At 33.1% G+C, this 23,813-nt stretch overlaps 1 protein-coding gene across 12 annotated transcripts in view; it reads right to left on the reverse strand.

Moving 5' to 3' along the window:
- Positions 1 to 23,813, reverse strand: part of MYOCD (myocardin) — a 123,839-nt gene that overhangs the window by 29,083 nt on the left and 70,943 nt on the right. For 11 of the 12 annotated variants that reach the window (XM_074312032.1, XM_074312035.1, XM_074312030.1 and 8 more), the window contains 2 exons: positions 8,862 to 9,007; positions 6,538 to 6,663 (listed from right to left, as the gene is read on the reverse strand). In XM_074312032.1, the coding sequence (XP_074168133.1) occupies positions 6,538 to 6,663; positions 8,862 to 9,007 (272 nt within the window). The remainder of the gene's footprint in view (positions 1 to 6,537; positions 6,664 to 8,861; positions 9,008 to 23,813) is intronic. The other variant, XM_074312031.1, reaches the window with a different exon arrangement.

Raw genomic sequence — 23,813 nt, forward strand, 5'->3', positions numbered from 1 at the left:
AACTGTGAAAGAAGAAAATAACTCCTTAAAATTCAGGATGGAACAAATAGAAATGAATGATTCATTGAGAACCCAAGAATCAGTCAAACAAAAAAAAATGAAAAGCTGGAGAATAACGTCAAATACTTACTGGGAAAATCTATAGACCTGGAAAATAGATCTAGGAAAGATAATCTGCAGATTATTGGACTTCCCGAAAACTATGACCAAAAAAAGAGCCTAGATTCTATTTTATAGGAAATTATCAAAGAGAACTGTCCAGAGATAATAGAAACAGAGGGGAAAGTAGATGTTGAAAGAATTCATCGAACTCCTTCTGAAATAGACCCTAAAAAAAGAACAACACAGAATATTGTGGCTAAGCTGCAGAATTACCACACAAAGGAAAAAATCCTGCAAGCAGCTAGAAAAAAACAATTTAAATACCAAGGTGCCACAATAAGGGTCACACAAGATCTGGCTGCCTCCACATTAAAAGATAGAAGGGCCTGGAACCTGATATTCCAAAAGGCAAAAGATCAAGGATTGCAACCAAGAATAAACTACCCAGCTAAGTTTAGCATCTTTTTCCATGGAAGAAGATGGTCATTCAATGAAATAGAGGAATTCCATATGTTTCTAAGAAAAAAACCAGACTTAAACAAAAATTTTGATCTACATCCACAAGATTGAAGAGAAACAGAAAAAGGTACACAGAACCCTTGAGAATTATATCTCTGTTGTGGGTATATAGAAAGTACGCATGGATAATTAGATTTTACTGATATAAAAGAAAAAAAAAAGGAGGGGGTGTAGTAAAGGGAAGGGGGTAATATCAGAAAAAGGGGAGAGAGTGATAAAAAGAGGGAAACTACATCCCAGGAAGAGGCATAGAAAATACACCATATCTGAGGGAACTTAGTGAGGGGGAGAATCATTGTGTGAATCTTACTCTCATCAGGAGAGGCTCAAAGAGTAAATAATTAACATATTTGTTTTTCAGAGAATTTTCTCTCACCTCATTAAAAGGGGGGAGAGGAAAAGGGAAAAGGAAAAGGAGAATAAGTGAAGGGACTTGGAGGGAGGGGGGAGGGATACTAAAAAAAAAAAAAAAAGGGAGGGCTGTGCGTCCCAAGGGGGGGTCTATAAATTAAATATTGGGGAAGGGGTTCAGGGGGGTCAAGGGAAAAAGCATAATCTGGGGATAATATGATGGCAGGAAATACAGAATTAGTAATTTTAAGTGTAAATGTGAATGGGATGAACACTCCCATCAAATGGAGACGGATAGCAGACTGGATCAAAAATCAGAACCCTACAATATGTTGTTTACAGGAAACACACTTAAAGCAGGGAGATACATATAGAGTAAAGGTAAAAGGTTGGAGCAGAATCTATTATGCTTCAGGTAAAGCCAAAAAAGCAGGGGTAGCTATCCTTATCTCAGATCAAGCAAAAGCAGAAGTAGATCTCGTTAAAAAAGATAAGGAAGGAAACTATATCCTGCTGAAAGGTAGCATAAATAATGAAGCCATATCAATACTAAACATATATGCACCAAGTGGTATAGCATCTAACTTTCTAAAGGAAAAGTTAAGAGAACTGCAAGAAGAAATAGACAGTAAAACTATAATAGTGGGAGATCTCAACCTTGCACTCTCAGATTTAGACAAAATCAAACCACAAAACAAATAAGAAAGAAATTAAAAAAGTAAATAGAACATTAGAAAAACTAGGTATGATAGACCTTTGGAGAAAACTGAATGGCAATAGAAAGGAATATACTTTCTTCTCAGCAGTTCATGGATCCTATACAAAAATTGACCATATATTAGGACATAAAGATCTCAAAATTAAATGTAGGAAGGCAGAAATAATAAATGCCTTCTTCTCAGACCACAATGCAATAGAAGCTACATTCAGTAAAAAGTTAGGGGTAAATAGACCAAAAAGTAATTGGAAACTGAATAATCTCATCTTAAAGAATGATTGGGTGAAACAGCAAATTATAGAAACAATTAATAATTTCACCCAAGATAATGACAATGATGAGACATCATACCAAAATCTGTGGGATGCAGCTAAAGCAGTAATAAGGGGAAATTTTATATCTTTAGAGGCTTATTTGAAGAAAATAGAGAAAGAGAAGATTAACGAATTGGGCTTGCAACTTAAAAGGCTAGAAAAAGACCAAATTAAAAACCCCCAACCAAAAATTAAACTTGAAATACAAAAATTAAAAGGAGAAATCAATAATATTGAAAGTAAAAAAAAACTATTGAATTAATAAATAAAACCAAGAGTTGGTTTTATGAAAAAGCCAATAAAATAGATAAACCTTTGGTAAATTTGATCAAAAAAAAGTAAGAGGAAAATCAAATTGATAGTCTTACAAATGAAAAGGGGGATCTTTCCACCAATGAAGAGGAAATTAGAGAAATAATAAGGAGTTACTTTGCCCAACTTTATGCCAATAAATTTGATAACTTAAGTGAAATGGATGACTTCCTCCAAAAATATAGGCTTCCTAGATTAACAGAGGAGGAAATAAATTGCTTAAATAGTCCCATTTCAGAAAAAGAAATAGAACAAGCTATTAATCAACTCCCCAGGAAAAAATCCCCAGGACCAGATGGATTTACATGTGAATTCTACCATACATTTAAAGAACAATTAGCCCCAATGTTATATAAACTATTTGAAAAAATAGGGGATGAAGGAGTCCTACCAAACTCCTTTTATGACACAGACATGGTACTGATACCTAAACCAGGTCGATCGAAAACTGAGAAAGAAAATTATAGACCAATTTCCTTAATGAATATTGATGCTAAAATCTTAAATAAGATATTAGCAAAAAGACTTCAGAAAATCATCCCCAGGATAATACACTATGATCAAGTAGGATTCATACCAGGAATGCAGGGCTGGTTTAATATTAGGAAAACTATTAGTATAATTGACCATACTAATAATCAAATTAATAAAAACCATATGATCATCTCAATAGATGCAGAAAAAGCATTTGACAAAATCCAACATCCATTCCTACTAAAAACTCTTGAGAGTTTAGGAATAAATGGATTATTCCTTAGAATAATCAGGAGCATATATTTAAGACTGTCAGTAAGCATAATATGCAATAGAAATAAACTGCAACCTTTCCCAGTAAGATCAGGAGTGAAACAAGGTTGCCCACTATAATCATTACTATTCAATATAGTACTAGAAACGCTAGCCTCAGCAATAAGAGCTGAGAAAGAGATTCAAGGAATTAGAGTAGGAAATGAGGAAATCAAACTATCACTCTTTGCAGATGACATGATGGTATACTTAGAGAACCCCAAAGACTCTGCTAAAAAGCTATAAGAAATAATTCAGAATTTTAGCAAAGTGGCAGGATACAAAATAAATCCACATAAATCCTCAGCATTCTTATATATCACCAACAAAACGCAACAGCAAGAGATACAAAGAGAAATTCCATTCCAAACAAATGTTGAGAGTATAAAGTATTTGAGAATCCATCTACCAAAGAATAGTCAGGAATTATATGAGAAAAATTACAAAACACTTGCCAAAAAAATGAAGTCAGATTTAAATAATTGGAAAGACATTCAGTGCTCTTGGATAGGCCAAGAGAATATAATAAAGATGACAATACTCCCCAAACTAATCTATTTATTTAGTGCTATACCAATCAGACTCCCAAGAAACTATTTTAATTACCTAGAAAAAATAACAACAAAATTCATATGGAAGAATAAAAGGTCGAGAATTGCAAGGGAACTAATGAAAAAAAAACTCAGAGGAAGGTGGTCTAAGTGTACCTGATCTAAAGCTATATTATATAGCAGCAGTCACCAAAACCATTTGGTACTGGCTAAGAAATAGACCGGTCAATCAGTGGAACAGATTAGATACAAAGGACAAAAAAGGGTACATCTATAGCAATCTAATCTTTGACAAACCCAAAGATACCAACATTAGGGACAAAAATTCATTATTCAGAAAAAACTGTTGGGAAAACTAGAAATTAGTATGGCAGAAATTAGATATGGATCCACACTTAACACCATATACCAAGATAAGATCAAAATGGGTCCATGATTTAGGCATAAGGAATGAGATCATAAATAGATTAGAGGAACAGAGAATAGTCTATCTCTCAGACCTGTGGAGGAGGAAGGAATCTATGACCAGAGGAGAACTAGAGATCATTATTGATCACAAAATAGAAGATTTTGATTACATCAAACTAAAAAGTTTCTGTACAAACAATACTAATGCAAACAAGATTAGAAGGGAAGTAACAAATTGGGAAAATATTTTTAAAAGTAAAGGTTCTGACAAAGGTCTCATTTCCAAAATATATAGAGAACTGACCCTAATTTATAGGAAACCAAACCATTCTCCAATTGATAAATTGTCAAGGGATATGAACAGACAATTCTCAGATGATGAAATTGAAACTATTTCCACTCATATGAAAGAGTGTTCCAAATCACTACTGATCAGAGAAATGCAAATTAAGACAACTCTGAGATACCACTACACACCTGTCAGATTGGCTAAGATGACGGGAACAAATAATGATGAATGTTGGAGGGGATGTGGGAAAACTGGGACACTTATACATTGTTGGTGGAGTTGTGAAAGAATCCAGCCATTCTGGAGAGCAATTTGGAACTATGCCCAAAAAGTTATCAAACTGTGCCTACCCTTTGACCCAGCATTGCTGTTATTAGGATTATATCCCAAAGAAATGCTAAAGAGCGGAAAGGGACCTGTATGTGCCAAAATATTTGTGGCAGCTCTTTTTGTTGTAGCTAGAAACTGGAAGTTGAATGGATGTCCATCAATTGGAGAATGGTTGGGTAAATTATGGTATATGAAGGTTATGGAATATTATTGCTCTGTAAGAAATGACCAGCAGGAGGAATACAGAGAGGCTTGGAGAGACTTACATCAACTATTGCTGAGTGAAATGAGCAGAACCAGAAGATCACTATAAACTTCAACAACAATACTGTATGAGGATGTATTCTGATGGAAGTGGAAATCTTCAACATAAAGAAGATCCAACTCACTTCCAGTTGATCAATGATGGACAGAAATAACTACACCCAGAGAAGGAACACTGGGAAGTGAATGTAAATTGTTAGCACTAATGTTTATCTACCCAGGTTACTTATTCCTTTGGAAGCTAATAATTAATGTGCAACAAGAAAATGGTATTTACACACATATATTGAATTATCTAGGTTATATTCTAACACATGTAAAATGTATGGGATTACCTGTCATCGGGGGGAGGGAGTGGAGGGAGGGAGGGGACAATTTGGAAAAATGAATAAAAAAATAAAATTAAAAAAAATATATATATATATATATATTTATGAAAGGAAGTGAAAAAAAAGAAAGGAAAATGGTGGAAAGAGAGAAGGCAGGCAAAGATAAGAGAAGAGGAGAGGAGACAAGCAAAACATGAAAATAAATTCAGGATTAATGGAACCCAATGGGCTTGAAAAACATTCTTTGCTTTTTTGTTGTTGTTTGTTATTTATTTGGTTCTGTCTTTTCAAAGGCTAAGAATTCATGAGTTAAGATTTGTGTTTATTTTGTTTTTGTTAATAATTAAGTCCATAGTTTTTTAAAAAAAGTTATTTAATTATTTGTAGCAACTGAATTGACAAATTAAGTTTATATAAGGATAGTGACAATCACTAAAAACATACTTAGCTTTCCTAGTGAAATCCAGCTAGGAATACCATATCTTCAGAGCCCCATAGCTCAGCCATCTGACTCTCCCTTCCTAGATTCACATCCACAGAACTCAGTAACTACAGTAAGAGCGATCAGCCCGGAGGTTCTGTATTTCCTTTTTTGTTTGTGTTTTTTATTTTAATGGTTTTTACAAAGAAGAGCAGCAATACCTCCCTTTCACCTCTCTTTATCAATTACTCAATCTTTTTGACTAGAGGAAGACTGAATTTTATTGAAGTCTTCCTTGATCACTCTAGTTAACAGTAATCTTTTCTTCTTGTATTTTTTGTATTATTCATTAGCACTTAGCAAATTGATTAAATTCACCTGAATTTAGGAATTTTTAGGAACTAGCCATGGAAATCTTTTCACTGGATATAATCAATATTATTATTCTGTTATTCCATGGTTTTACTAACCTCAATATCCAGTAATAGTTTTTTCCTTTTGGATTTAATAATTAATATGAACCCTGTAATTTTCCAAACTGTTTCCTTGGTTAATACATGCACTCTCAGGAACAAGGGAAATTATCAGAAAGGATTCTTTCATTTTGAGAAATCATCTTGATGGAGAAAATTTTTCTTAGAATCATAGACTCTTGGAGGGTTCTTGGAATACATCTAGTGAAATTCAAATAGAATATAATATTCCTATCTGTAACATCTTTCATGAACTCAGACATGATTCAGATAATTAGACTCAGAACTTTATTACTTTACCCTGTGGGCTGAGTGTGACCCAACAGATTGGCAGTAAGACTGGATTTAGCTGTTACGTGTATTTCTGTACCTTCACCACAGCAGGCACAGGGATGGGTGAGGTCAATGGGCCATTCACCTGCTTCATGTTGTCTGATTGGTTGATGGGATGTGACACTGGTTCATTTCTATCATTTTCTGAGCCAGAAGTAAGATCCTGAAAAAAAAATAATTTTATTAGTGAGGAAGAAGAAATATAATGATCTCCTACTTCCAATTCTAATCTAACCTAATCCTAGGTTTTCATATTTTTCCCCTAAGGAGTTTACATTAAGCATTATGAGTGTAAACCTGCCTGAAAGCTGTTGGATTCAAATGGATATAAAGGGAACTGGAGACTCTGGATCTTGAGAATGGGAAAAGGGGGAAACAATGAGAAGAAAGAAGACACATGTTTGTTTATATGTTTTGGTGCATGTGGGACTGACTATGTAGATGGAATGACAGGTTTGTAGCTTAGAGTTGAGTAGTAAAAATGAACTGTTCATGTTTGTTTAAATGCTTTTGCATGATTTCACATACTTTCTAAATCACTTCCTAGAAGTTACATAAAAAGGTATAAAACAAATATAGAAAGGATAAAACCATTATAGTCCACCTACAAACCTGTATCATATTCTTACAGAAATATATTTAGTATCTGTGGTGAAAATAGTCATACACTTAAACAGAAATCTGGCAAAGAAAAACAGGAGTGGGCACACGGAAACCTGTCAGGGAAGAATAAGAGTGAGGAAAAGCCATGCCATGTGTTCAGGATAATTCCCAGTACATCTTGCTTATAAATATTGTTTTTACGCTGTTTCTTACATTAGAAGGAATTCCTTAGGACTCTCTATCCCCAGTGAACTGGGGATAACACTGTACCTGGCATATAATAAATATAATAAATGCTTGTTGAAAAGCTGAATAATACTAGAATTATAAACTCCCATGTCCTTAATTCTTCAGTAATTGTTTAAAAAATTCTTTAACGAATGAGATTTCTGTATTGAGTATTGAAAAGGTGCTACTGAGATGAGTTGATTCACAATGTTCTTGACTAATATCTCAATGGGTATGTTATCTCAACCAAACTATTCAAGATGCTAGACAAATTCCCTGATTCTCTGCTTCTAGGTGGTTCCTCTTTTCTGTTAGATTTAACTTATCAAAGACAACTATAGTATCCAACACTTCTAGCTTTAGACTTAGATGATCCTTCAGCTAACTAAGTATCTATTTTTTTAGGAAAATGCAATATTCTTTTTTTTCTTTCCCCCTCCTCCTTCTTTTCTTCTTCCCCTCCTCCTTCTTTACTTTCTCATTCTCCTCCTCTTCTTTCTTCTTCCATATTCATCAGCCTTTAATCCCTCAATCACTTACAACTTGAGATTTTTTAAATCTATAAAACAAAAAATAACTGAGGTCCTAAGAGGTGAAGTGACTCGTCTTTGTTCTAAAAGCAATATTAGAATTAAAATTTGAACCTGTTTTTTTCTAATTTAGAATTGAATGCTCTTATTATACAATGATGCTTCATAGTTATGTGATGGGCCTTGATCTAGGCCCAGATCCCCAGAGATGACAGGACCCTCATGAAAATTGCAAGACAACTTGATTCTGAGATAGGTTTGAAAGACATTATTCATAGTAGGGATGCTATGCATTAAGTTGGGAGAGAGGAACTGAGGAGATGAAGCCAAGGAGACCTTGAAGCCCAAGAAAAGCCAGGATAGTTTGAAATATGCAAAAAGTATTCTATCTTACTCCATATTATAGAATATCTTTCCACATGCTACCCTTTCAGGTAACTTGTTAGGGCTTCACCTTACATTTTTTTTTTTTTTACTTTCATTTCTCTAGTTCTCCTTATGGACATAAGACAAAAAAGACAAGTATGGAAGTAAGACAAAAAGAGCATTACTTTTTTTTCTTAGGGGGTAAGAGGTAGAGTAATAGGAAGAGTGATCCTGAGTTTGAATCTAGGCTGCTAGCTATGGAAAAATCACCTAAACTTTCCTTGTTATTTGCTTTCTTTATCTGCATAATAGGGATAATATTACTACTAACTAAAGGTAGAATAGGAAAGTTAATTTGGAAGTTAACTTTTAAATTACACAATAACTTTATACATGTGATAGAACTATTTTTTGAGCATTCAGTAGTGTGGAATCAAATTTTGCTACTATCAAATTGGCCTGCAAAATGCATGAGGAAAATTAGTTATTTTAAATCACATCAAGAGAAATGCCAAAGACACCTAAAATGAATTTTTGACAGATATTTATTTTCAGCCAAGAGAAATTCTGGAGTATTTTTCCTTATGGTAAAGACAGTAACACAGGTTTGGAGACCTAAATTGTGTTCAATTACCTGAGTTGTTTCTGATCGGACAGTTGAAGAGGGCTCTGTGGCTTTTGTGTCAGGTAGGAAACTATTAGACCCCTGTGAGTCTTCACTTCGTATCTGTTCTGGAGAGAATTCATCATTGCTGCTGTCCTCATCAAAGGCAAAAGCATCTGTTGATTTGGAGATGTTTACATGGTTACCTATCAGAAAATAGCTATTTCATAATATATTACCTTCAGATGACCCTTATTTCACCTATTTTAAATCAGTTCCTTATATGTCTTAGAAATTACATCTTTTTTAAACAAACATTCTGTCTATTTTTTTCTAATTATTTGTTGCAGTGGCTTTCTTTGTGAAAATACTTTTCAATTTTATGTAATCAAAATTATCCATTTCCTCTTGTTTTTATCAAACATCGATAAAAACAAATCAATGTTTTTATCAAACAACCAAACATTTATTAATTGTTTACTATAGGTGAGACACTCTCCTAAGTGTTATTAAAAAATAAAAGCTAGTCCCTGCCCTTATAGAGCTCACAATTCAAGGAGGAAATCACACTCAAACATAAATACAAAGCAATCTCCATATAGGATTATATATAAAAAAGATTTTTCCAGAAGAAAGACAATAGAATTAAAAGATACTGGGGAAGACTCCCAGTAAAAGATGGCACTTAAAGTTGGTCAGGGAGATCAATAATTTTTCATGAACTCTGCACTTATACATAGATTTTAATGGTAAATTCTCCCACTTAATTTATAGTTTGACCTTTTATGTATAATCCATATAGCTATTAGGAACTCTTATTTGATAGATGGTGCAAGATCTAATATTTGATATATGGTATAAGGTCTAAAAAAGTGCTTTCAAACTTTCTCAATAGTTTTTGTCAAAGAGTGAGTTTTTCCCCACTAACTGAGATCTTTGGATTTATTAAAGAAAAAGATACAAGGTCAATTTATTTCTGTTTGTTGTATAACTAATCTGTCCCACAGATCAACCTCTCAAAATTTTTAAGTGATATCAAATAATGTTTTATGATTATAGTTTTATTGTATTTTTTGAAATAATTGTTTAACATTGTTTCATGATTCCCTTTAGATTCTTGACATTTTTATTCCTGTAGGTAGATTTTATTATTTTTAAGCTCTATAAATTTATTCTTTTATATTTTGATTGGTATGTATTTGAAAAAGTAAATTAATCTAGGATACACTTGCACTTTTATCATATTGGTATGGCCTAAATCTAAGCTTAAAATCAGTATCTCAATATTTAGGTCTGTCTTTATTTCTGTAAAAAAGCATCTTATATTTGTTTTAAAAAAATTTTTGCATGTGTAAATTCTGAATTTTTAAGATATTTTCCCTCTTCCTCCTGGGTTTTGTTGAAAATATATAGAAATGCTAGTGTTTGTGTGCATTTTGTACCCTATAATTTTGCTGAATTCAATAAATTTTAGATGAGTTTTGAGGGTTCTATAATTCAGAGAGCTGTCAGGCATGCAGGATGCTGGTCACATGCTTTTTATAAATTCCCAAGTGACTCTCAATAAGATTAAAATGTATTTGGAAAATATTTGACAAAACAAATAGAAATACAATAAAATAGAAATAAGATCACATTTTAAAACTAAGTCAAAATGTGGCCTATAGCAATACTTGTGTATAAATTAGAGGATCCAGTTTTTGTTTGGTTTGTTTTAAATACTCCACAAATCATTTCCAAAAATGATTATTTTCTATTTGTCTCTACTTATTCTCTCAATTTCTTTTTCTTAGTTTATTACTAAATCTAGCATTATTAGCACTATGTCAAATGAGAGTGGTGACAATTGACATCTTTTCTTTACCCCAATCTAGGAAGGATTCAAGTTTATCTCCTTTGTATATAATGTTAGTTCTTGGTTTAAGCACAGTAAAATTGCACCAAGACTTTTAATTTTTTTAAAAATATAAATGTTCCCTAATAAATATTGATGCTAAAATCTTAAATAAAATATTAGCAGAAAGATTACAGAAAATCATCCCCAAGATAATATACTATGACTAAGTAGGATTTATACCAGGAATAAAGGGCTGGTTCAATATTAGGAAAAATATTAGCATAATCAACTATATCAATAACCAAATTAACAAATACCATGTGATTATCTCAATAGATGCAGAAAAAGCACTTGACAATATCCAACATCCATTCCTAATAAAAACACTTGAGAGTATAGGAATAAATGAACTATTCCTTAAAATAGTCAGGAGCATATATTTAAAACCATCAACAAGCATCATATGTAATAGAGATAAATTGGAACCTTTCCCAATAAGATCAGGAGTAAAACAAAGTTGCCTACTATCACCATTACTATTCAATATTGTATTAGAAATGCTAGCCTCAGCAATTAGAGTAGAGAAAGAAATTAAAGGAATTAGAGTAGGTAATGAGGAAATCAAACTATCACTCTTTGCAGATAATATGATGATATACTTAGAGAACTCCAGAGATTCTACTAAAAAGCTATTTAGAAATAATTCACAACTTTAGCAAAGTTGCAGGATACAAAATAAATCCACATAAATCCTCAGCATTTTTATATGTCACCAACAAAATCCAACAGTAAGAGATATAAAGAGAAATTCCATTCAAAATAACTGTCAATAGTATAAAATATTTGGGAATCTACCAAAGGAAAGTCAGGAATTACATGAGCAAAATTACAAAACACTTGCCACAAAAATAAAGTCAGATTTAAATAATTGGAAAAACATTAAGTGCTCTTGGATAGGGCGAGCAAATATAATAAAGATGACAATACTCCCTAAACTAATCTATTTATTTAGTGCTATACCAATCAGACTTCCAAGAAACTATTTTAATGACATAGAAAAATAACAACAAAATTCATATGGAAGAACAAAAAGTTGAGAATTTCAAGGAAATTAATGAAAAAAAAAAATCAAATGAAGATACCCTAGCTGTACCTGACCTAAAACTATATTATAAAGCAGCAGTCACAAAACCATTTGGTGTTGGCTAAGAAATAGACTAGTTGATCAGTGGAATAGGTTAGGTTCACAGGACAAAATAGTGAACAACTATAGCAATCTAGTGTTTGACAAACCCAAAGATCCCACTTATCTTTGGGATAAGAATTCATTATTTGACAAAAACTGCTGGGAGAATTGGAAATTAGTATGGCAGAAATTAGGCATGGACCCACACTTAACACCACATACCAAGATAAGATCAAAATGGGTCCATGATTTAGGCATAAAGAATGAGATCATAAATAAATTAGAGGAACATAGGATAGTTTACCTCTCAGACTTGTGGAGGAGAAAGGAATTTGTGACCAAAGGAGAATTAGAGATCATTATTAATCACAAAATAGAAAATTTTGATTACATCAAATTAAAAAGCTTTTGTACAAACAAAACTAATGCAAACAAGGTTAGAAATGAAGTAACAAACTGGGAAAACATTTTTACAGTTAAAAGTTCTGATAATGGCACCATTTCCAAAATATATAAAGAACTGACTCTAATAAAGAAATCAAGCGATTCTCCAATTGATAAATGATCAAAGGATATGAACAGACAATTTTCAGATGATGAAATTGAAACTATTTCCACTCATATGAAAGAGTGTTCCAAATAACTATTGATCAGAGAAATGCAAATTAAGAAACTCTGAGATACCACTACACACCTATCATATTGGCTAAGATGACAGGAAAAAACCATGAATGAATGTTGGAGGGGATGTGGGAAAACTGGGACACTGATGCATTATTGATGGTGTTGTGAACGAATCCAACCATTGTGGAGAGTAATGTGGAATTATGCCCCAAAAGTTATCAAACTGTGCATGCCTTTTGATCCAGCAGTGCTACTACTGGGCTTATATCCCAAAGAAATACTAAAGAAGGGAAAGGGACCTTTATGTGCCAAAATGTTTGTGGCAGCCCTTTTTGTAGTGGCTAGGAACTGGAAAATGAATGGATGCCCATCAACTGGAGAATGGTTGGGTAAATTGTAGTATATGAATGTTATAGAATATTATTGTTCTGTAAGAAATGACCAGCAGGATGAATGCAGAGAGGCTTGGAGAGACTTACATGGACTGATGCTGAGTGAAAGGAGCAGAACCAGGAGATCATTATATACTTCAAAAATAATACTGTATAAGGATGTATTCTGATGGAAGTGGATATCTTCAACAAAGAGAAGATCTAATTCAGTTCCAATTGATCAATGATGGACAGAATCAGCTACACCCAGAAAAAGAACACTGGGAAATGAGTGTGAACTGTTTACATTTTTGTTTTTCTTCCCAGGTTATTTTTACCTTCTGAATCCAATTCTTCTTGTGCAATAAGAAATTCGGTTCTGCACACATATATTTTATCTAGTATATACTATAATATACTTAACATGTATGGAACTGCCTTCCATCTAGGGGAGGGAGTGGAGGGAAAGAGGGGAAAATTCGGAACAGAAGTGAGTGCAACGGATAATGCTGTAAAAATTATCATGCATATGTCTTGTTCAAAAAAAGTTATAAATATAAAATTAATTTTAAAAATTAAAAAAAACAAAAATAAAAATATAAATGAATATTTTATTTTATCAAAGACTTTTTCTGTATCTAATGACATGATTTTGTGGTCTTTGTTGTTCTAGTTATTAACATGATTAATTACCTTGATAGTTTCTTGGTATAAATCCAACTTGGTCATATATACATTTTTTTTGATATGTTGCTCAGCTTCTTTGCTAATATTTTAGTTCAAAAATTACTACTAATATTCATTAGAGATAGTTTTCTTTCTTTTTTAGACTCTCTTGTTTAGGGGAATATGAACTTGAAATTTATATTTGTATCAGAGAAGAAATTTGGTAAAAGCGCGTTTTCCTACTTTTGCAAACAGTTTGTATAAAACGGGAATTCATTTTTCTTTAAATGTTTGATAGAATTTATTTTTAGAGCCATGTGGTCCTGCATTTTTCTTCCTTTAGGATTTTTTGGATGGGTTTGTTTAATTTAATATTTTTCTAAGAGTGGGTTATTTAAATTATGTTTTTCTTGTCCTATTAAATTCAGAATTTCATATTTTGTACATATTTGCTTTCTTTGTCAGTTTTATTGACAGATTTAGGCAAAAGAGTTTCTAATAATTTATTTTTATCTCTTTCCTATTTTTGTGAATTTCTGCCTTTCATTTTTGATATTAATAATCTGATTTTCATCCATAAAAGATAAAATCTATTTTGTTTCTTAAAAATAGCTTCAAGTTTATTTAGTATTCAAACTATAATTAATCATATTTAAATGTCCAAAATCACCAATAAATAGAGAAATGCAAACTAAACCTACTTTGACATTCCACCTCAGACTTATTAGATAGGCCAAGTTTATATAAAAGGAAAATGACAAATGTTGGGAAGTCTGGGAAAAACAGACAGTTTCTAGCATATGTCATTTTCTGTTTGTGTCAACTTTATTAAATCTGATGAGTGTGTAGGTCTGGAAGGAAATGTAGAAAAATGTCCCCATCATTTGACCCAGAAATGCATTACTAGAATTATTTCTGAAAGAATAGGACTTGTATGTTCAAAAGGACTTTTTTTTTCTTGATGGTGTAATGATCGCGTTAGCATCCTGGATACCTCAGAATCAGATGGAGTCAGGATCAGCAAAAATCCTTGATCTTTAATCTTGGTCGAAATGAGAAGAATGGACACAGGAATCCCCTCACTTCCTTTCTCTCTCTCCACTGCCCAAGAGTGATTCCCTCTTGTCCTACTCCACCCTCCCATGCCTTTCATTTACTGTATATACCCACAGATCTAGCCAGCACAGGATTGTGGGCTGGGTCATTCTCCAAGCATATGCTAATATGCTTGTTATCATCCAATTGGTAATTAGCCTTAAGTGCTCAGCTATTCAAGTGCATCTACTCAGAGATTCAGCCCTTTATAGATGATTTATTTTTTGGTGGTTAAGAAATGAAACTAAGGGGGTTCCCATCAATTGTGGAATGGATGAATAAACTTGAATGTATTCAAATGTAACAGAAATGATTGAGTTGTTGTTAAGGTGTTTTCAGTTGTGTCTGACTCTTTGTTGTCACACTGTAGTTTTCGTGGCAAAGATAGTGAAGTAGTTTGCTGTGATGGCTGAGCTAGCTCCCTATTGACCAGGACCAGCCAGAGTCAGGATCAGCAAAAGTCCTTGTCTTTAGGGGGAGAAGTAAAGGAGACGGATAAGACTCCATGAGGCTCACCACCAACCTCCCTTCTCCTCATTCTCCTCCAAAGTGACTCTGGCTTGTCTTACTCCACCCCCTAATCCCTCCTAATTGTATATACCAAAAGATTGAGCCAGCACAGAATAGTGAGAATGTCCATTTTTCCATATGTTAACAGAGTATTGTCCAATAGGTAATTAGCCTTAAGTGCTTGGTTGTCTGATTCCAGTGCACCTATTCAGAGTTTCAGCCCTTTATAGTTTGCCATTTCCTTCTCTAGCTCATTTTATACGTGAGGAAACTGAGGCAAACAGGAGTAAGTGACTTATCCAGAGTCACACAGCTTTATATGTCAGAGGCCAGATTTGAACTCAGAAAGAAAGATGAGTCTCCCTGATTCCAGGTGAATGGGACTCATGGGATGAAGTTTTCTCAAGTTTATGAGATTAGGCCTTGATCCCTATTCCCAGGCCTTGAAACCTTGGATGCAAGAAGTTAGTGAAGTTACATGACCCATCAGAAGCAGACAACATTGGTGACCATTGGTCAAGGAGGGTTACATACTTTTAGTCTATCCCATGAAAAGGCTTGGGTCTTTTGCTGTTAAAACTTGAACAAGCCAGAAGCTGGCTAGGTTTAGTAGCACATTGCAAGAGTTGGAATGGCTCCTAGGTGTGTATCTGGGCCTCTCCCTGTAGGGATTAAAAAATTGCTTTCTCCTTGTACCTGAAGATATCTCTGATTAGTTAATTTGGGAAAGGGGTCTAGTACCCATCCCACACAGGTACATTTTCTTAGCTCTTTTGTGGGGAAAACCTGGGTTATTATAATTAAGCAGTCTTCAAGTTGTTTTAGTGTTGTTATTCCCATCCTTCCCATTTACATGGTAGTCATTGTGTATGTTTTCTGAGTTCTGCTTACTTCTCTCTATATACATTTATCTCTCATATTTCTCTGAATTCTTCACAATTACTCTATTTAGCCAATTTTATATTTCTTCCATTTAGCAAAATCTTTACTTCTTTAATTTTTACATTTCCTTTGGGAATTTGGATACTCCACAATCAACTATAAGAATTCATTTTCAAGGTGACAATATCTCATACTTGTATAGTATTTACGTTCAGATACATATTTTCCTTTGGTTGTTGCAACAACCCTATAAGGTAAGTAGTATATAGATGATATTATTTTTTTTTTGTCAGTGAGTAAATAAATCAAGGCTCAGGGAAATTTAAAGAAAATGTTCCTTATCACATAGCTAGCAAGTATGGATCTAGAGTCGGGACCCAGGTTTTCTAATTTCTTTTTTCATTATAGTTTCTATATTCTTACAAACACTTTCTAATGCCAAACTGATTAATACAGAGTAGAGTGTGGAAGAAGAATGAGAGATAATGCTAAAGATGATATATACATATATATGTGTATATATGTGGAGAGAGAAATATCTATGTATCTTTTACATCATATTTTATGTTGATATTTTGCTTTTGTAAGACTAAAATATGACAGCTACTAAACTTAATTTTTTTTTTTTTGAGACTGGGGTTAAGTGACTTGCCCAGGGTCACACAGCTAGGAAGTGTTAAGTGTCTGAGGCCAGATTTGAACTCCGGTCCTCCTGAATTCAGGGCTGGTGCTCTATCTACTGTGCCACCTAGCTGCCCCAATAAACTTAAATTTTTAAATGGAAAAAAAGTGACATCGTTAAAAAAAATCCTCATTCAAGCAATTCATGAAATTTTCTAGATCACAAATTTCATTTTGGTTCCTATTTTCTTCACTTAGATTTTGTTTCCTTCTGTATATCTACCTCCATTTTCAGAATACTCCATGGTTTATGGGTATTCCCTCATGGAAGACATTTTAAATACCATTAAATGTGATGGCATGCATGTGGAATAGGACTGACAAACCACCTTTGTATATAGCAATGCCCATATTTGCCCATTAAATTTTTATTGCTAAATCTCACCTGGCTTGTTGTCTAAGTCCACAGTACAACATGTACTGAATACAGATAACTATTCTGTGTTCCAGACATGATTCTTCTGTCACTAAAGGAATTTCAGTACTATCAGGAGATTTTCTAGTTTGGTATTCTGCAATCAAAGTGACAAAAACTCTTGATTTCTGCTTTGTGTAAATAAAGACAAAGAAGCTTTTACCTTAGTGACTGGAAAGTCAATGATGAGGTGAGAATAACAAAACAGAATGTTTTACTCTGGCCCACAGCCATTATTGGTATCTCTTTGGTTTTTCAGATAGGTCTCAGATAGATTGGTGTCAAATGGGGAAATATGGGCTCTAACTATTTCTCTGTTTTATAACTTCTGGTATTTTTTTTTCCAATCTATTACTTTTCTAAAGGAAAAAAAGGACACTGAATATTAAGAATAGCCCTTAGGTTTCCATTCTCCCCCTTTTTGTACTTTTCCAATTATTATGATGGAACCTTGGGATATATCTTTTTTTCCCCTTCTACTTCACTGAGAGATATCTGAGTAGAAAGAGTATTTACCCTGATGTTAAGAAAGGTCTGAGTTTGAGTTCTAGCATTGTCATTTACTGGTAGTATAACCCTAGACAAATGTCTTAAACTTTGAGAGTTTCAGTTTGCCCATTTGAACAAAGGATTACTAGTACCTGTCTCATACATATATGATTTACCTCATAGAGCTTTTGGGAGATTTTAAGGCCAAACAGAACAAGTCTAATCCCTCCTTTAAATTACATTCCTTCGGACACTTATAGATAACTCTCATGTCCTCAATGACTCTTCTTTTCACTAAATATGCCTATCTCCTTCAACTGATTCCCATATTTCATAAATTTAAGATTTTTATCATCCTACTAGGCTACTGAACATCTTCCAGCTTATCAATATCCTTTTAAAACTGTGAAATCTAGTACTGAATATACTATAGAAGAATTCTTATATTACTAAATAATATGCCCCTCAATTGCAACCTAAAAGAATATTAGTTTTTTGACTGCCATTCACCTTGACTCATATTGAATTTGCAATTCACTAAAATAGATTATTTTTCAGAATGCCTGCTATCTATTTATGTCTCATCTATTTCACGTTTGTGAAACTGATTTTTTGTACCCAAGTATAAGACTTTAGTTATTTCTACTAAATTTTACTAAATTGTATTCAGTTTAATACTTTAGCCAAAATCTGCCTGTTGAACATTTCCAGCTGAATATGGCATAGACATATCAAATATAACATGTCCATAGAACTCAAAATATTTTTTCTTAAATCCATCCCTCCAACTATTTTTCTAATTCTGTCAAGGGCATCATTTTTCTTTTAATTATCCAAGTTAAAAAACATGAGTCATCTTCAAATCTTCATTTTCATTCATTTCTTCATATTCAATCAGCTGTCAAGTCTTGTTGATCTGCCATTTCAAAGTCTCTTTCACCTGTCCTCTTCTCCACTAATACTACAGACTTCTTAGTTCAGGGACTCAATGTTTCTCACCTAAACTTTTACAATATTCTCTTAATTGGTATCTCTGCATCCAGTTTCTTTTCTCTTCAGTTTATCTTCCCTGCAGCTTCCAAAATGATATTCCTAAAGTCTACTTTTGACTATAGTACTTTCTACTTAAGAACTTGGTTGGTTGGTTTCTTGATGTCTCTAGGATAAAGCAAAATTCCTCTGTAACTTCAAGACCTTCACACTTGCAGTTAAAATTATCTTTCTGGGATGATTACACATTACTTCTCCATCACACAATCAAATTCTATCTCTTATCTCCAGCCTATACACCATGCCTAGAACATTATTCCACCTCACCTCTTTATCTTGTTATCACTACCTACTCTCAAGGTTTAGCTCAAATTTTACTACCTTCAAGAAACTTTTCCTGCTTCCACCCTATCCTATCTCCACACTCATTTGTTAATACAGTTCCCCCTCACATCAACTAATATTTTTTGGCTTAAATTGCATTTGTTTATCTGAGAATATATAGTATTTTTTCAGTGAAATGTAAACTTCTTGATAAAGAGTCTGTCTCAATTTTGTATTTATATCTCTGGCACCTATAACTGTGATTGGAACATGATTAGTGCTTAATAAATGCTTGTTGATTGACTTTATGCCACTTTTTGTTCTTAATATAAACAATCATTAGTTATATGCTACAGTTTGCTTATACCATTATTCATTTTCCCATTGCCTTTTTGGCAACCTGGAATTTTTTTTCTTAAGAGGTTATGGTGTATCACAATTCATAGGCATAGAACATCACTGAAAACATACTCTGCCCAAGATTATGTGACTAGTACGTGAATTATGTGACTAGTGAATATCTGAGATGAAATTCAAATTCAGATTTTCCTTACTCCAAATACATTTTCCTATCTAGGTACTTCAAAAACATATCCTCCCCTGCGATCTCTTCAAGTTATCATTATATCTCTTTTACCACTCTCAGACAAAGTCTTAGAAAAAAAAATTATAAGAAAAATTGTAATATAGCATAGTGAAAAGACACTGAATTATGTAATCTTGGGCAAAAGTTACAACATCCTTTACTTTGCTAATCTGAAAAATAAGAGAGAGAGATTAAAAGAGCAGAATTAATAATCTCATGGTTAGAAATTACTTTAGAGGCCAAACCTGTTCTTGGATAAGAATTCATTCCAGAGCCTACTCCCTGGCTTGGAGACCTCATTCACTAACTCACCCACTCACTATGTTTAACTGATAGGTAGTTTTTCTTGACATTGAGCCTATATTGTACATTGCTCCTATTTTCTGCTCTCTGGGACCAGGCAGAACAAATTTAATCCCTCTTCCCCAGGACAAGTATTTAAATATCTGAAAACAGTTTATGATGTTGCCACTATCATCTCTTTTCCAGTTTAATATTTAAGATTTCTTCAAGTAGTTCTCATGTAGCTGATATTGAAGTACTTTTTGGGAATATCTTCTAATATGTCAAAGCCATTTAAAAAATATAGCACCTAAAATTGAATAAAACACTTCAGTTGTAAACTAATCACAGCAAAATATACCTCATTGCTTTGGTGCTGGATTTTATGCTTCTTTTAATGTAGTCTAAGACCATTCTTGGCAGCCAAATTATAATCTTAATACATATGGAGCTTACAGTTAATTATAACCTCCAAATCATTTTCAATTGAGTTTTCTACCCATGATGTTTCTTGACACAAGGAATACTAACATTATCTTACACATTTGAAGTTGATATATTAAACATAGGTGAAATAATTAATTTTACTTTATTAAATTTGATCTTCACAACTTCCAATCTATTTTAGGTATTGATTCTATTGTCCATAGTGTTATCTAGCCATTCTAGCTTTGTGCTGCCATATACAAATTTGATAAGCACACTACCTATAATTTTATTCAAGTATTTGATGAGAATGTAAACCAGAACAAAACCCATTCCTATTAAAAACACTAGAGAGCATAAGGAATAAATGGAGTTCTCCTTCAAATGTTCAGTAGCATCTATCTAAAACCATCAGCTAGCATCATATATAATGCGGATAAATTGGAAGCATTCCCAAAAAGATCAGGGGTGAAACCAGGTTGCCCACTATCACTATTACTATTCAATATTGTATTAGAAATGCTAGCTTTAGCAATAAGAGAAGGAAAATAAATTAAAGGAATTAGAGTAGTTAGTGAGGAAACAAAATTATCACTCTTTGCAGATGATATGATGGTATACTTAGAAAATCCTTGAGAATCAACTAAAAACAATTTGTAAAATTGTAAAAAAAAGTTGCAGGATGCAAAATAAATCCACATAAATCATTGGCATTTCTATATATTACCAACAAAGTGCAGTAGCAAGAGATGCAAAGAGAAATTCCATTTAAAATAACTAGATAACATAAAATATTTGGTAGTCTCTCTGTCAAGACAAAACCATATATATGTATATATAAACACTTACAAAATGCTTTCTAGAAATAAAGTTAGATTTAATATCAAGTGCTCATGGACAGACCAAGCTAACATAATAAAAATGACAATTTTACCTAAATTAATCTACTTATTCAATGCCATACTAATCAAATTCCCAAGAAATTACTTTGTAGAGCTATACAAATAATAACAAAATTCATCTGGAAAAGCAAAAGTTCAAGAATTTCAAGGGAATTAATGAAAAATTCAAATGAAGGTGGCCTAGATCTATCAGGCCTAAAACTATATTATAAAGTAGTGGTTATCAAAACCATTTAGTACAGGCTAAGAAATAGACTAGTTGATCAATGGAATAGGTTAAGTTCACAAGACACAATAGTTAATGACTTTAGTAATCTAGTGTTTGATAAACCCAAAGATTCAAGCTTCTGGGAAATAAGAACTCACTATTTGACAAAAATTGCTGGGAAAATTGAAAAATAGCATGACAAAAATTAGCACTGACCATCACCTAACACCCTATACCAAGATAAGATTGAAATGGGTCCATAATTTAGGAAAAAAGTGTAATGCTATAAGCAAATTAGGAGAACTAGGTATAGTTTACCTTTCTGGTCTGTAAAGAAGGAAGGGATTTATAGCCAAAGAAGAAGTAGAGAACATTATGAAATACAAAATGGATGATTTTGATCATACTAAATTAAAAAGGTTTTGTAGAAATAAAATCAATGCAACCAAGGAAGCAGAAACCTGGGAAGAAATTTACATCCAAGGGTTCTGATAAAGGCCTAATTTCTAAAATAAATAGAGAATTGATTCAAATTTATAAGAATTCAAGTCATTCTCCAGTTGATAGTCAAAGGATATGAACAGACAATTTTCAGATAAAAATATTAAAACCATTTCTAGTCATATGGAAAATGCTCTAATCACTATTCAACAGTGAAATGCAAATTAAACAACTCTTGAGGTACCACCACTACAAACCTCTCAGATTGGCTAATATGATAGGAGAAGATAATGATAAATGTTGAAGGGAATGTGGGAAAAATAGGACACTAACACACTGTTGGTGGAGTTGTGAACTGATCTAACCATTCTGGAGAGCAATTTGGAACTATACCCAAAGGGCTGTCAACTCTGCAGCATTTCTATGAGTCTGTATTCCAAAGACATCATAAAAAAGTGAAAAGAATACATATGTGCAAAAATAGTTGTATCAGCTGTTTTTCTGGTAGCAAGGAACTTGAATGGATGCCTATCAGTTGGAGAATAGCTGAATAAGTTATGGTATATGAAAGTTATGGAATATTATTTTTCTATAAGAAATGATCAGCAAGATGACTTCACAAAGGCCTGGAGAGACTTACATGAACTAATGTTAAGTGAAGTAAGTAGAACTAAGAGAATATTGCACACAGCAATAAAAAGGTTATTCGATGATCAATTCTGATGGATGTGGCTCTTTTCAACAATGAGATGAGTCAGGTCAATTCCAATAGACTTGTGATAGAGAGAATCATCTGCATCTAGAGAGAGGACTATGGGGACTGAATGAGGATCACAACAGTATTTTCACCTTTTTGTTATTGTTTGCTTGCTTTTTTTCTTTCTTACTTTTTCTTTTTGATCTGATTTTTCTTGGGCAGCATGATAATTGTGTAAATATGTTTAGAAGAATTGCCTATGTTTGATTTATGTTGGATTACTTGCTGTCCAGGGGAGGGAAGTAGGGGAAAAGAAAGGAGAAAAATTTGGAATGTAAGGTTTTGCAAGAGTGAATGTTAAAAACTATCTTTGCATATATTTTGAAAATTAAAAAAAGCTGTTATTAAAAAAGGAAAATGCTTTGTAAACTATATAATATGTACATAGAGTTATTATTGTTCCTTAGTTGCTTTAAACCTAAATATCCTCACAAGATATGCAGTTGAAAAATAAGGACAGGACAAATTTTATAGGGTTTCTATTTTGCTTTAAGAAATTTGTGGTTGCGAAAGAATCCAGCCATTCTGGAGAGCAATCTGGAATTATGCCCAAAAAGTTATCAAACTGTGCATACCCTTTGACCCAGCAGCGCTACTACTGGGATTATATCCCAAAGAAATACTAAAGAGCGGAAAGAGTCATATATGTGCCAAAATGTTTGTGGCAGCTCTTTTTGTGGTAGCTAGAAACTGGAAGATGAATGGATGTCCATCAGTTGGAGAATGGTTGGGTAAATTGTGGTATATGAAGGTTATGGAATATTATTGCTCTGTAAGAAATGACCAGCAGGAGGAATACAGAGAGGCCTGGAGAGACTTAAATCAACTGATGCTGAGTGAAATGAGCAGAACCAGAAGATCACTGTACACTTCAACAACAATACTGTATGAGGATGTATTCTGATGGAAGTGGAAATCTTCAACATAAAGAAGATCCAACTCACTTCCAGTTGATCAATGATGGACAGAGGTAGCTACACCCAGAGAAGAAACACTGGGAAGTGAATGTAAATTGTTAGCACTAATATCTGTCTGCCCAGGTTGCATGTACCTTCGGATTCTAATGTTTATTGTGTAACAAGAAAATGATATTCACACACATGTATTGTACCTAGACTATATTGTAACACATGTAAAATGTATGGGATTGCCTGTCATCGGGGAGAGGGAATAGAGGGAGGGGGGGTAATTTGGAAAAATGAATACAAGGGATAATATTATAATATATATATATATATATATATGTATATATATATATATATATATATATATATAATAAAAAAAATTAAAAAAAAAAAAAGAAATTTGTG

Source organism: Sminthopsis crassicaudata, chromosome 4 (assembly GCF_048593235.1).
Source record: "Sminthopsis crassicaudata isolate SCR6 chromosome 4, ASM4859323v1, whole genome shotgun sequence".
NCBI classification, from domain to species: Eukaryota; Metazoa; Chordata; class Mammalia; order Dasyuromorphia; family Dasyuridae; genus Sminthopsis; species Sminthopsis crassicaudata.